We start from the raw sequence: 12,167 nt of genomic DNA, 5'->3' as shown, positions 1-12,167 counted from the left end.
TGCGGAAACCACCCGTCCAATCCTGACATCACGCCCAACTTCACATCCGGGTCTTGAGCTCGACTTGCCTCTCTCCGGGAACAGAATCGGACGAACCCCAATCGAATAGCTTTAGTGTTGACGCGCGGTGGCTGCCGGGAGCGGGAGTGGGCGTGGCCACACCGAGCGGGGGAGAGAAACTTTATTAGGAACCCTCCCCCTCCCGCACTCACGCACACACTCCTCTTCCGGACGCGAGCGAGCGCGCGCGCGCGGCCGCGCCCCCTTCTCCTGGCCTCACGCTTCCTCTGCCTTCCCAACCGTCCCCCTCCTCCCCCAGGCAACTCCTTCAGGAAGGGAGGGAGGCGAGCAGGCTCCGCGAGATCCACCAGCAACAGCTAAGGCGGCGCGCGCGTCCTTCTCCCCCCCCCCCCCTGCTCGAGCCCGGCCCGCTTTCTCCCAGCTGCCGCCCTCGCGCCAGCCAGCCAGCCAGCCAGCCGCAGAATCGACTCCCGGCGGGGCCGGGCGGGCCAGGTCGGCGTAAGATGGAGGGTCTGACGCTGAGCGAGGCGGAGCAGCGCTGCTACTGCGACCTCTTCTCTTACTGCGACACCGAGAGCACCAAGAAAGTGGCCTCTAACGGGCGCGTCCTCGAGCTCTTCCGCGCCGCGCAGCTCCCCAGCGAGGTGGTCATGCAGGTAAGGCAGGCGGGGGTGTCAGTGCGCGCTCCTCTCGAGCCTCGTCTCCGCACAGGCACACAGAATGCACACAGAAACACACACACACACAAAACATAGACGCACAGAACAGACACACAGAACATGCACACACACAGACACACAAACCCACACAGAACATACACAAAATGCACACACACAAAAACATAGACACGCAGAACAGACACACGCACAAAAACATGGACGCATAGAACAGACACACAACATGCATACACAGACACACAAAAATATGCGCACACACTCACATAGAACATACAAAAACAGACGCACAGAACAGACACACGGAACATGCACACACAGTGACACACAAAAATATGCGCGCACACCCACACAGAACATACACAGAAAAACAGACGAACAGAACAGACACACAGAACATGCACACACACAGACACACAAAAACATGCACGCGCACTCACACGAAAACACACAGAACATACAGACATGCAAATGTGCATGGGCATACACAGAAAAACCCACAAAAACATAGGCACACAGAACATACACACAAAAACATACAGACACGCACCCACAAAAACAGACAACACAGAACGTACACACACACACTCCACCCCTCAGAGTTGCTCCTCCTGAGATGTCCTGGCTGAGTGCGGAGTGACGGTCATCCCCACAGAACAGGCCAGTGAGGGAAAGTGACTAAGCCATGGTCTTTCTCTTTAGTTAAGCTGTCATCCTATGCCTGTTTATTCAGAAGTAAGGCTTCTTGCGTCACTGGGACTTTCAGGTAAGTGTGCAGGTGCCCTCCGATCCTGGTACATGTGTTCACTCCCACCATGTTTCCCTGTGAATGTTCTGGTTCGAGAAGCCCACACAACATTTTTCTCTTCTTTTTTAGCTTTTTTTGTTCAGCAGCGAGAGAAAAGACTAATACCAGTTGGTAACTAGTGAAGAAATGTATTGACTGTTTTATTTAAACCCACTTCTATCTACCAAGAAATGTAGAGGTTCTGTAGATCAGTGTTCTTCAACCTTGGGGTCAGGACTCCAGTGAGGTTGTGAAGCCTCAGCTGTGGTGTTGCAGCAACTTATAGGAATGAAAAAGGTTGCAGACCACTGGACTAAAGCATCACCAGGTAAAGGGGGAGGCATCTGGTGTATACCAACAGGTCCCAGGAAATTGTGTCCTAGCCCTTCTCAGTGTTCTTTGCAATTGTGCTAAAATAGCTTTCACTAATGCCAGGCTTCATGGCAACTGTCTTTTCTCTCTAATAATTGTTTGGTTACAGTGAACAGTGCTGGGAAGGCATTATGAGGGTGGTAAGTGGGCAGTGATGGGGCCAGATAGGGTCCAGTTGAAAACCACTGCTGTAGTTTGATCATCACATAGGAAATGCCCTTATTTATAAGAACATAAGAACAGCCCCACTGGATCAGGCCATAGGCCCATCTAGTCCAGCTTCCTGTATCTCACAGCGGCCCACCAAATGCCCCAAGGAGCACACCTGATAACAAGATACCTCATTCTGGTGCCCTCCCTTGCATCTGGCATTCTGACACAACCCATTTCTAAAATCAGGAGGTTGCACATACACATCATGGCTTGTAACCCATAATGGATTTTTCCTCCAGAATCCAATCCCCTTTCAAAGGCATCCAGGCCAGATGCCATCACCACATCCTGTGGCAAAGAGTTCCACAGACCAACCACATGCCGAGTAAAGAAATATTTTCTTTTGTCTGTCCTAACTCTCCCAGCACTCAATTTTAGTGGCTGTCCCCTGGTTCTGGTGTTATGTGAGAGTGTAAAGAGCATCTCTCTATCCACTTTATCCTTCCCATGCATAATTTTGTATGTCTCAATCATGTCCCCCCTCAGGCGTCTCCTTTCTAGACTGAAGAGGCCCAAATGCCGTAGCCTTTCCTCATAAGGAAGGTGCCCCAGGAAGGTGCCACAGCCCAATAATCATCTTAGTTGCTCTCTTTTGCACCTTTTCAATTTCCACTATATTCTTTTTGAGGTGTGGCAACCAGAACTGGATGAAATACTCCAGGTGTGGCCTTACCATTGATTTGTACAACGGCATTATAATGTTAGCTGTTTTGTTCTCAATACCTTTTCTAATGATCCCAAGCATAGACTTGGCCTTCTTCTCTGCCGCCGCACATTGGGTCAACACTTTCATCGACCTGTCCACCACCACCCCAAGATCTCTCTCCTGATCTGTCACAGACAGCTCAGAACCCATCAGCCTATACGTGAAGTTTTTCCTTATAAAACTTAGGAAGAGATACAGGTCTGATCATTCACTCTGGCCTGAAGTTTGTTTTCTTCCCTATTTTCACTAATAGGTTGCTTCTATTACAAATATTGCTATCGGTTTCATTGTTGCACCAGCACTCTGAACTGTAGGTTACAATTTCTCGGAAAGGATGAGAGAAGATGATTAACTGCTGTAGTGAGAAGCTAATTTTAGTGCAGCGATTGAGTTCCCCTTTAGATAGGGTTCTGCAGTTGAGGAACCACGTTACTTATTTCAGTAACACTACCTTAAATATGATCTGGTAGTGTCTGAAATGGGGCTTTCTAGACAACCATGAAAGTGACATGACTTATGCTGCACTAAAAGACAGATAAACATGGCTCCTTGCCTAGGACATAAAGAACTGCCTTGTACTGCATAAATACTGGTGACACTAGTTTCAGGTGGAAATTTTTCTCTACTCTGTCTGGAGATGTCAGGGTTGATTTTGGGACCTTCTGCATGCAAAGCATGTGCTCTGCCACTAAGCTATGATCTCTTCCTTTAGCAATCCAATGCTATAATCCTATGCCCCTTTACTCAGAAGTAAGGCCTATTGTGTCACTGGGACTTTCAGGTAAGTGTGTATAGGATCACAAGCCACTGTAGCGTTTTGGAGTAGTACTTTAGCAAGAAACCATAGGGATAATCAGGTTTGTAAATGAGCAGTCATAGAAATATGTGACTTGGTTTATGCAAATATTGGATCCCAGCAATATAATCTGTCAGGAATCAACTGTTTTCTAAAAGTACTAAGTTAATAGTTTGTAACACATATGTTCAGGTACTTTATAAAGTTGTTATAAACATAATATTAATCAACAAAAGTTAGTATGGAGTGGTAGGGTTTGCATGAGAGAAAAGAAATTCTAGCAACATGAAGTAGATGAGTGTGGGTGGAAATTTAAGCATTGTTACATTGTCTTAATGTATTGTAAGTCTTCACTGCGTGTTACTAAGCTACTGCTGAAAAAACTTGTACAGAGGAATTGGGCCAAGACTACCATGTTAGTTGCACTGTACCTTGTATAATATGGAAATGGCCTTGAAGTTTGACACAATTGGAATCCATCTAAAAGATAAATTCCCTGGCACCTCAGCCTGTTTGTCTATGAACACAACTGTTAAGAGTCAAATTTCAGTTTCTGTTGTATGTGATGCGCAACAAATGTTGTTTGAGTACAAAATTGTTACATTTGCTGTGTTTACTGTTCATTTAAAAAGTATTGAGTTAGGAAGCTTAAAATGAGTGTGTGATCTGTTTTTCAGTAAAAGTTATGTTGGGGGTGAAAATATATGTTGCTCTGTATTTTGGAAACTAGCAGTATATACTTTTCTAGTTAATACCAGCTATTGATTTTATTTGCTGTTAATTGTAAACTTAAGTTTCTCAGTGTTTGGAGATGATAGCTATCTTTGGTGTTAAGAAAACCTAAGTGGAATAGTACTCTCTTTAGTTGAAATTTCTCCATCAAAGAATTAGCTTGTTTGTACTTGCTGCTATTGCCTGCCATTTCAAGCTGGGTCACACAGTGTTTAAACATGTTTACCCATGTGCATCTGTGTAGATAGGCATTATGCCATTTGAACACACACATGGAAATCACTGTATGCACAGTGCTGTGTAACTACCTCAGATTGCAATTCTGTGATTTTCACAGTTTGTATTTATTAACACAGTTGTTCTCACATTTAGCACTAGGGACCCACTTTTTAGAATGAGAATCTGTCATGACCCACTGGAAGTGATGGAAGTGGAAATTTCTTAACAATCCTAGGCTGCAATCCTTCCTACATTTATCCAGGAGTAAGTCCCATTGACTCTCATTGTTAAAAAGATATACATAGTAGATTGTTAAAAGTATAGGTCTGTAACATTTCCCCAAATGCAGTCACATACCATGGCAGCATCAAGTCTAATATATTAAAAATAAAATATTGAAATGAATAGGGGCCCACCTGAAATTGGCTTGTGTTGGGTCCCTAATGGGACCTAATGGGTCCCAACTCACGGTTTGAGAAACACTGTATTAACATATTTGTTTCCTGGCCTTTCATCCCCTTGTGGACCATAAGGGCAACTCAAAACCTTTTAAGACCCCAATAAGATTGAGAAAACAGAAAAACTAGAGAGCAACAAAAAACAGAGCACCTGGTGTGCATTTCTGCTACGTCTGTTGGGGGAAGGGTGTAAAAGTACTTGTGGAGTGGACTTTAGAAGTATGAAAGAGTTGGTAAGGTGCTTTGTCTCTTAGAAAAGAATGTCTCAGGATGATCACTTTGCCCAGCAATAGGATTGCATCAGCAATTGTGTTAATCTGTAGTAGATGTTTTGCTTCAGTCTCTTTGTGATTTGGTCTGTGTTATGCAGACCATCTGATTAATAGCTTAATCTGATTAATAGTTTAAACTAATAGTTTCCAGATTTTAGCAGGTACAAGACCTGCTTAGATCCTCACACTCAGGGTCACTATGTCCTGATTAATGTGACCAATCACTTTTGTCTTACACAGTTCTCTAGTTGTTCTTGAACATTGGTCCTGAACAAGCTCTTTCCCTCATGTTCTTTTACCACAAGATTAAAGTCTTGTCCACAGGACAAGGAATGGAGTCCTTGTCCATTCAAGTGTTTTTATCTTCTTGAATCAAGCTTCCTTGTTTAGTTCCAGCTCCAAAGAAAGCTAAAATCAATTATCAATAAAAATAGAAATCAAGACACATTATCATATTGCAGTCTACGATAGAGCCCATACTTGCAGGGAAATGATGCAAAGTTAGGGCTAGATAGTAGTAAAGAGCAGGAGAATTGTCCATGAAATATGTCCAGGGCTATATCCCATAACAGGAATGAGGCTGCAAAGTATAGGAATAATGCAAAATAGGAGCCAGATAGCAGAAAGAAATTCATTGGCATATGTCTAGTCAGGGATAGCCCACTTCCAAGGAAGCTGCTGCTCAGGGCTGGGGTTAAGAAGCTGAGCATGTGCCCAGAGTTGCAAGAGTTAGTGGCTTACAGCTTGTTATTTCTGATGTTCTGAAGTGATTATGGTAAGATATATAAAAAGCAGGTTTTCAAAAGCAGACACTTAGTATTTCCTCACATGCTGGTTCTGCCTTATATTATTCTGTCTAGAATGAGCTTATCTTTGTCAGTATTTTTTTTTTTAAAAACTACGCAACTTGATAGAGAGGTGGAACCTGAGTACATCTGGTCCAGCAAGTGACTTTTTAAAATGCTAGATTGTCTGTCTTTAGGTGCTATTCATTGGATTGGAAATTTGAGTTGTACAGAAGTGGCACATGGAGTTTGCTTGCGATTGATTTGTTTCCAACTAATGTATTGCTATCTCTTCATTCTAAATTGTATTTTTTAAAAATTTGAAGAAAATGAATATATTCACATTATTGAGCAGCAGCAATGTTAACGTGTATTTTTTCTGCCTACAAAGATGAAGAAGGTGAAAGATTTTGGCTGCCTAGTAGCTTATTGCCTTAAGTCTTGTATCATTGCCATAACTTCTGTGTATTGCAGGCAATGCATTAAATCCTTTCAAACTTTTGCTGTGTTTCACTTCATTTTTGGTCATGCAACTGAATTGGTACAGTCAATGTCATACAAATGATGACCATATTCACTGTGTCTATTGTCTGTACTGAAATCTCTAACAAATATTTAATGTTTATGTAGAGCGAATCACTGTTTTCAAGTGGTGCAGTTTTCCATTTATGAATATTGGGAAAAAGTAATGCATATAAGCTGCTGGGAGACTCATGTGATCAGTGAAATCATTTCCTACCTATTTTTTCTTTTGGATACTGTTCATAGCATTGATATAAGTCATTGCAGAGTTTTGTGTTAGAACAAGACAAAGTCAGTAACAAATATAGTACAAGTAGTCATTCCTCAAACCTGCCATTATGGTTGTAGGATCTATAGGATCCTTGTGATATTCTGTGGTTAGAGAGCCTGTGATACATCTGTTCATTGCACTTTGAAGACAGAATCACTTCTTGGTTCCCAGGTCATACTTTACTGATGATTGATTTCAGTCACCAGTGTTGCACCTGATGATTTTGCAAGATGTGAGTTTTGAAATGAAATGCTAAAAATATCCCTTTTTATCTCTGCATACTGATGTATATCTATCTGTGAGAAAGATTATAATTTGAGTGTACCATACTGTCCCAAAGTGCATCAGATCAGAATTTCAACATGGCAGCTCATGAATTCCAATGTCGAAACACTTGATTTTTCTAGTAGTATTGAGACAAGTGAAAGTAAAGATAAATTGCTGCATTGGTGTATGATATTGGGACAAATTTTTCCATCATGAACTGTAGTTAGTCAGAACACATATGGAATAACTAGATGGAAAATGCTTGAACAATTTGCTAGCATAGTTGTTGGGTGAGATGCAAGAAGTAATCTGATGTGGGTTACTGCTGTGCTAACAGTCAAGTGCATATAAAGTACAGTGAATTATGAATTCAGTTTGCTCATATGTGATGGAAATTTTTGTTTTGCAATAGGATCTGAAATCCTATTTTTATGTTTGTGTTAGATGTTTGTTTTTGAAACAGTGGGTACTGGAGTGCCCATTTAGAATTGTCATCTCTCTCATACACAGACACGAATGTGCTGTACAGTACTACATACAGACTGTCTACAAGCAGGATAATAATTGGTGGTAAAAGTGTACCCATAAATGCAGAATGACTTGATTACAACGTGCAGCCATTGTCAAATGACCAAGTGTCATATTGCTGCTGCATTGAATCAGATGTTGAAACTGCTTTTTGCTTTTGATAGAACCGATAAGCTCCAGTCATAAGTGTCATCTCATGTTAATTTTTGTCTTTCTCCAGATCACTGAACTATGTGGTGCGACAAGACTTGGGTACTTTGGAAGAAGCCAATTCTACATTGCTTTGAAACTTGTTGCAGTGGCTCAGTCTGGGCTCCCACTACGTATGGAAAGTTTAAATTCAGGTTAGCCTTTGAAACTGATCTTGAAATATAATTGGCTGGATTATTAAAGTGTGGTTAATAATCCTGTGCCTACCTACAACACATACCTAACATTTCTGCCTTTTTCTTATGTGACTTGCTTTAGTGATTTTTCAAGTGTAGTTCTTTCTGCTCTGAAGCATGAGTTTTGAAGTGGCACAGACTACAATGCCATTCTGCTGTATAACTTTTGAGGGTGTCTTTGTGCTGTATTTTATATGAAAATGGGTATGTATAAAACTTATTTTCTTTACAATAGCAAGTAGCAAACCCCAGTAGCTTTGGGATTGCTACTACTTCAGTGTACAAGGGAAAGTCCCTATCCCACAATTTGTATTTGCTTAGTGTCTGATTGTAGTGGGAGAATTGGATACAGATGAGAAGCTTAAGCTTAGTCCTTACTAACTGTGTTAAGAGCCACCTCCTAAGTAATGGTTCTATTATAGTTAGCAGAAGAAGAGCAACTGTCCCTCTTCACCCCTGCATAGCATCTCTTCCAATGCACTTTGTGCCTCTTGGATGGGCTCTAATGAAAGTGAATGCCACAATAAATCAGTTAATTAGTAAGGTTTCACTATATTCTCTGGGTAGTGTTTTTTGCATCTCTTGTTTACACTGTGAGTTGTTTTGGGACAGGAAATCATTTTTTCATTTATTTTGTTAAGTAAGCTGTTTTGCAAACTTATTTGAAGAGCAGCATAAAAATATTAAGTAGTGTCCAAATTTAGGTTATGGAGATTATTTATACTTAGAAGATGTTATGATTTATATTGTTGTAGTATACGTTAAAAGTTGTCGTCCCCCCCACCCCTCTACAACCAAACCCAGGCAAGAATGAGGTGGTAATGGCTGGTAGGACTTGTACACTCCTTGGGTCTATCCTAAAGTAAGAGAAATGGGGATTTCTCTGGAAGAGGAAGGGGTTAATTATGGTCTGTGTGGGGATGCCCCTCCCTCTGCACGAGACAGGGCTGGACTGCTGATGTTGTCTCCTCTCTTGGTGGGGCGTCCTGTCCCAGTCCGGTCCTGGCTCGCTAAGGGGCAGGTCGGGTTTTTTGCTGGCTCTGTAGAGCTCAGTGTTGCTTCCAACTCTCTCCTTTCTTCTCCAGGGTTTCTCTCCCTGGCCTCTTTCCCCTCCTTTTTTCCTCTCTCCTGCACTTCCCGACCCAGCTCCTCTGTCAGTGATTGGGCCCGCTTTGTGGGCAGCGTCAGGGGTTTTTTTGCGAGCTACAGCATGGGCCCAGCTCGTGGGTGGCAGCTCCAGAGGCCAGCGTGGAGAGCACCAGCCCCTTTGGGAGCAGGCAGGGGGGTAAGCGACCCTACGAGTCAGCGCTTCTTCCAAGCATGCCACCGCAAGAGCAGCCTCTCTTTTCCCTTTTTCTCTCCCTCTTTCTCTTCCCCCCACCTGCCATCCTCCGGAGTGGCCACAGGCCTCATCCCAGAGGTTCTCCTCCCACACGCTCCGGACGCCTCCCACACGCTCCGGACGCTCCTCCCCACCCTCAGGAGGAAGGGGAGACTGCGCCCGAGATGCCTACTCCCCTTCCTTGCTGTGGCGTGGAGTTAGCCCCGGAGCTCCTTCCCACCGCGCAGGCCCTGGTCATGCACAGAAGAGAGGCCAGCTGCGCACCCATGCACACTGCCTCTCTGCCTCTCCTGGTGTGGCTGCAAGCCCCGGGGTGGTGGTGAGAGAGAGAGAGAGAGTTGTGCGGGCGGCAGGTGTGGAGCGCCTTCGGTGCGGTCGCGGACCCCGGAGGCACACCTTCCCCTCTCTGGCCTATGGCAGTGAGAGGGAAGGGACCAGGACAAGGCAAGGGCAAGCAACAGGTGGAGGAGCAGCAACCCAGGTGCATGGGAGCAGCACCATCCTGCTCAGCCACCTTAAGGGGATGGAGGCACAGGTGCGTGCAGGTGCCCCATCCATGGCAAAAGTCGGATTCAGTGAGGGGGAGGATTGTGGCCCTTCAGAAGGGGGCATCTCCAACTCTGGTCCTACCAACAAAAGGGGTCAAACCATCTCCCCCACCCCCCAGGATATCTTTGCCCGGGTCAGGGAAGCCATGGGGGGATGCTTAAAAAGGAGCTGCCTTCCTTCATTAAAAGAACAGTGAGGAAGGGAAAGAAGTCAGGGAAGAGGGAAAGATCACCAAGCTCCCTTACCTCCTCCCTCTCTACCTCGACAGTGTCCTGGTGAAATCCTGGTCCAAAAATCAGGCGCTGAGGGACCTACATGTCACCATGGACTGCCTCCGCTGTCATGGCTTCGTGATAAACGAGAAAAAGAGCTCGATGTTACCTCAACAGCAGATAGAGCACCTGGAGCTGTGGGTCGATACCTCGACCTACGGCATCTCGCTGTCCCAGGAGGGACAGAGAGCTCTTGAGACCCTCCTAAGGGACATTGTGGGGAAGAAGGAGGCAGACTTTATGCAACTTGCCACCCTGCAGGGCCTCATGGTTTCCTGCCAAGATGTAGTGGTCTGGACCCAGTTTCATACCCATCCCCTCCAGTTGGCTCTCTTTCCCTTCCTCCATTTGGTGGAAAAGAGTACATTGCCCCATTCCTGTGACGCAACAACTAAGGAACGGCCTACAGTGGTGGCTGACCCCAAGGAGATTATCACAGGGGGTCTGTCTGGAGATACCGACCAGGACGATTGTATCCACAGACGGCAGCCTCCTGGGGTGGGGGGCCCACCTACAGAAAAAACTTGCACAGGGATTCTGGGACCCCAGGAAATCCCAGCACAGCATCAACTGGCTGGAACTATGGGCAATCTGCCTGGGACTGCAGCAGTTCCAAAGCAACATACAGGGGACCAATGTGTTGGTAAGAACTTACAACACGACAGCAAAAGCCTACGTGATCAGGCAGGGAGACACCAGGTCCGCGCAACTCATGCGGGAGGCCTCCAGTGGGCAGAGAGCAACCTAGCCTCCCTGTGAGCGGAACATCTAGCGGGAGCAGAAAACATCACGGCAGATTGGCTCAGCCGTCAGTCAATCAGCGAGACCGAGTGGCATCTCCATCCGGACGTGTTCGCGATGATAGTTTCTAGATTCTTACCTGTGAATATCCTGTTCTTGGAAGAGGAAGGGGTTCATTCTGCCCACCACCTCCTCGGCGAGATCCCTCTATTGTGTTCCCTCAGTGGCTTCTCTGTTGGTTGGGGGTTGGTAGCTAGGGCATCCTGAGGCCAGGTCCCCTCCCTCCTATCCTAATGCTGGAATCATCTGTTTTTTTCTGCTGGCATGCTGGCCAGGGTGTTGGCAGCGGGCTTTGACCTTTTGCCGTGTGTAGCTAGGAGGTCGCGGTGTTCCATTCTGGGGAATCCTGGTGTTTGCTGTTCAGTTCCAGACTGGGACAGGACAGGATGCCCCACCAAGAGAGGAGACAATGTCAGCAGTCCAGCCCGGTCTCTTGAAGAGGGAGGGGCATCCCCACACAGTCCAGAATGAACCCCTTTCCTCTTCCAAGACCAGGATATTCACAGGTAAGTGTTCCATTTTTTCCACTTGTATTACATCATACAAGTTGGTACGCTTTGAAATTTTCAGAGATTGGTTAGTGTCTGGAAGCACAGGTTGTGGCCAACATTCCTTCGAACTTGTTTTCTAATGCATGGAGCCCTATAGTGGCCAACGTAGTTGTCGCTGTCTATCTGGAAAGCTCACAGATGACATCATTGCCGAGCTGACTGGCAGAGAGCTCAATTCTGCCATTTGCATAGTTCAACCCGGCCAAGTGGCTGTTGGTAAATGGAGTCGCTGCCTCTCTCATGCTGTGTGGCATCTGTTTTCAGCTGTGCAAGGCTTCCATTAAAGCTGCACAGCCACACAATTCCCAGACTGTGGCTACTTACCATAACCAAAAAACGGTTTAGTATATCCCAAAAGTTATTTGGGCTTGTGTATCTCAAACAGAAGCTCTGCAGACTAAATGGCAAACCATTTTTGAAACTTGGTGGCTTTCAAAAGTATTTTGACATGGCAGGGCAGTTTGGCAGTGTGGAAGGTAAAGTTTGAATTTTCCTTTGACTTCTTACTTACAAGTTTCTCCACAACTATTAGAACTAACCTAATGTTAAAAAGTAACCTGTGATACTCTGTATGTTAAACCTGACGGTTGCATAAAATGCTCACTCTATTTTGAGCCACCTTCTTGTACCAGGTTACATTTAT

At 45.1% G+C, this 12,167-nt stretch overlaps 1 protein-coding gene across 8 annotated transcripts in view; it reads left to right on the top strand.

The window, feature by feature from the left end:
- The first annotated feature begins 241 nt into the window (after nt 1–241).
- REPS1 (RALBP1 associated Eps domain containing 1) overlaps nt 242–12,167 on the top strand; it is a 70,861-nt gene continuing 58,935 nt past the window's right edge. For all 8 annotated transcript variants that reach the window (XR_010793775.1, XM_066615135.1, XM_066615156.1 and 5 more), the window contains exons 1-2: nt 242–677; nt 7,844–7,967. Coding sequence is in view for 7 of the 8 variants with exons in the window: in XM_066615135.1 (XP_066471232.1) it covers nt 525–677; nt 7,844–7,967 (277 nt within the window). In the remaining variant the exon portion in view is untranslated. The remainder of the gene's footprint in view (nt 678–7,843; nt 7,968–12,167) is intronic.

This window comes from Tiliqua scincoides, chromosome 1 (genome assembly GCF_035046505.1).
Source record: "Tiliqua scincoides isolate rTilSci1 chromosome 1, rTilSci1.hap2, whole genome shotgun sequence".
Taxonomy (NCBI): domain Eukaryota; kingdom Metazoa; phylum Chordata; class Lepidosauria; order Squamata; family Scincidae; genus Tiliqua; species Tiliqua scincoides.
Note: the sequence above shows the minus strand (reverse complement) of the source record. Positions and strands in the feature narration are given on the sequence as shown.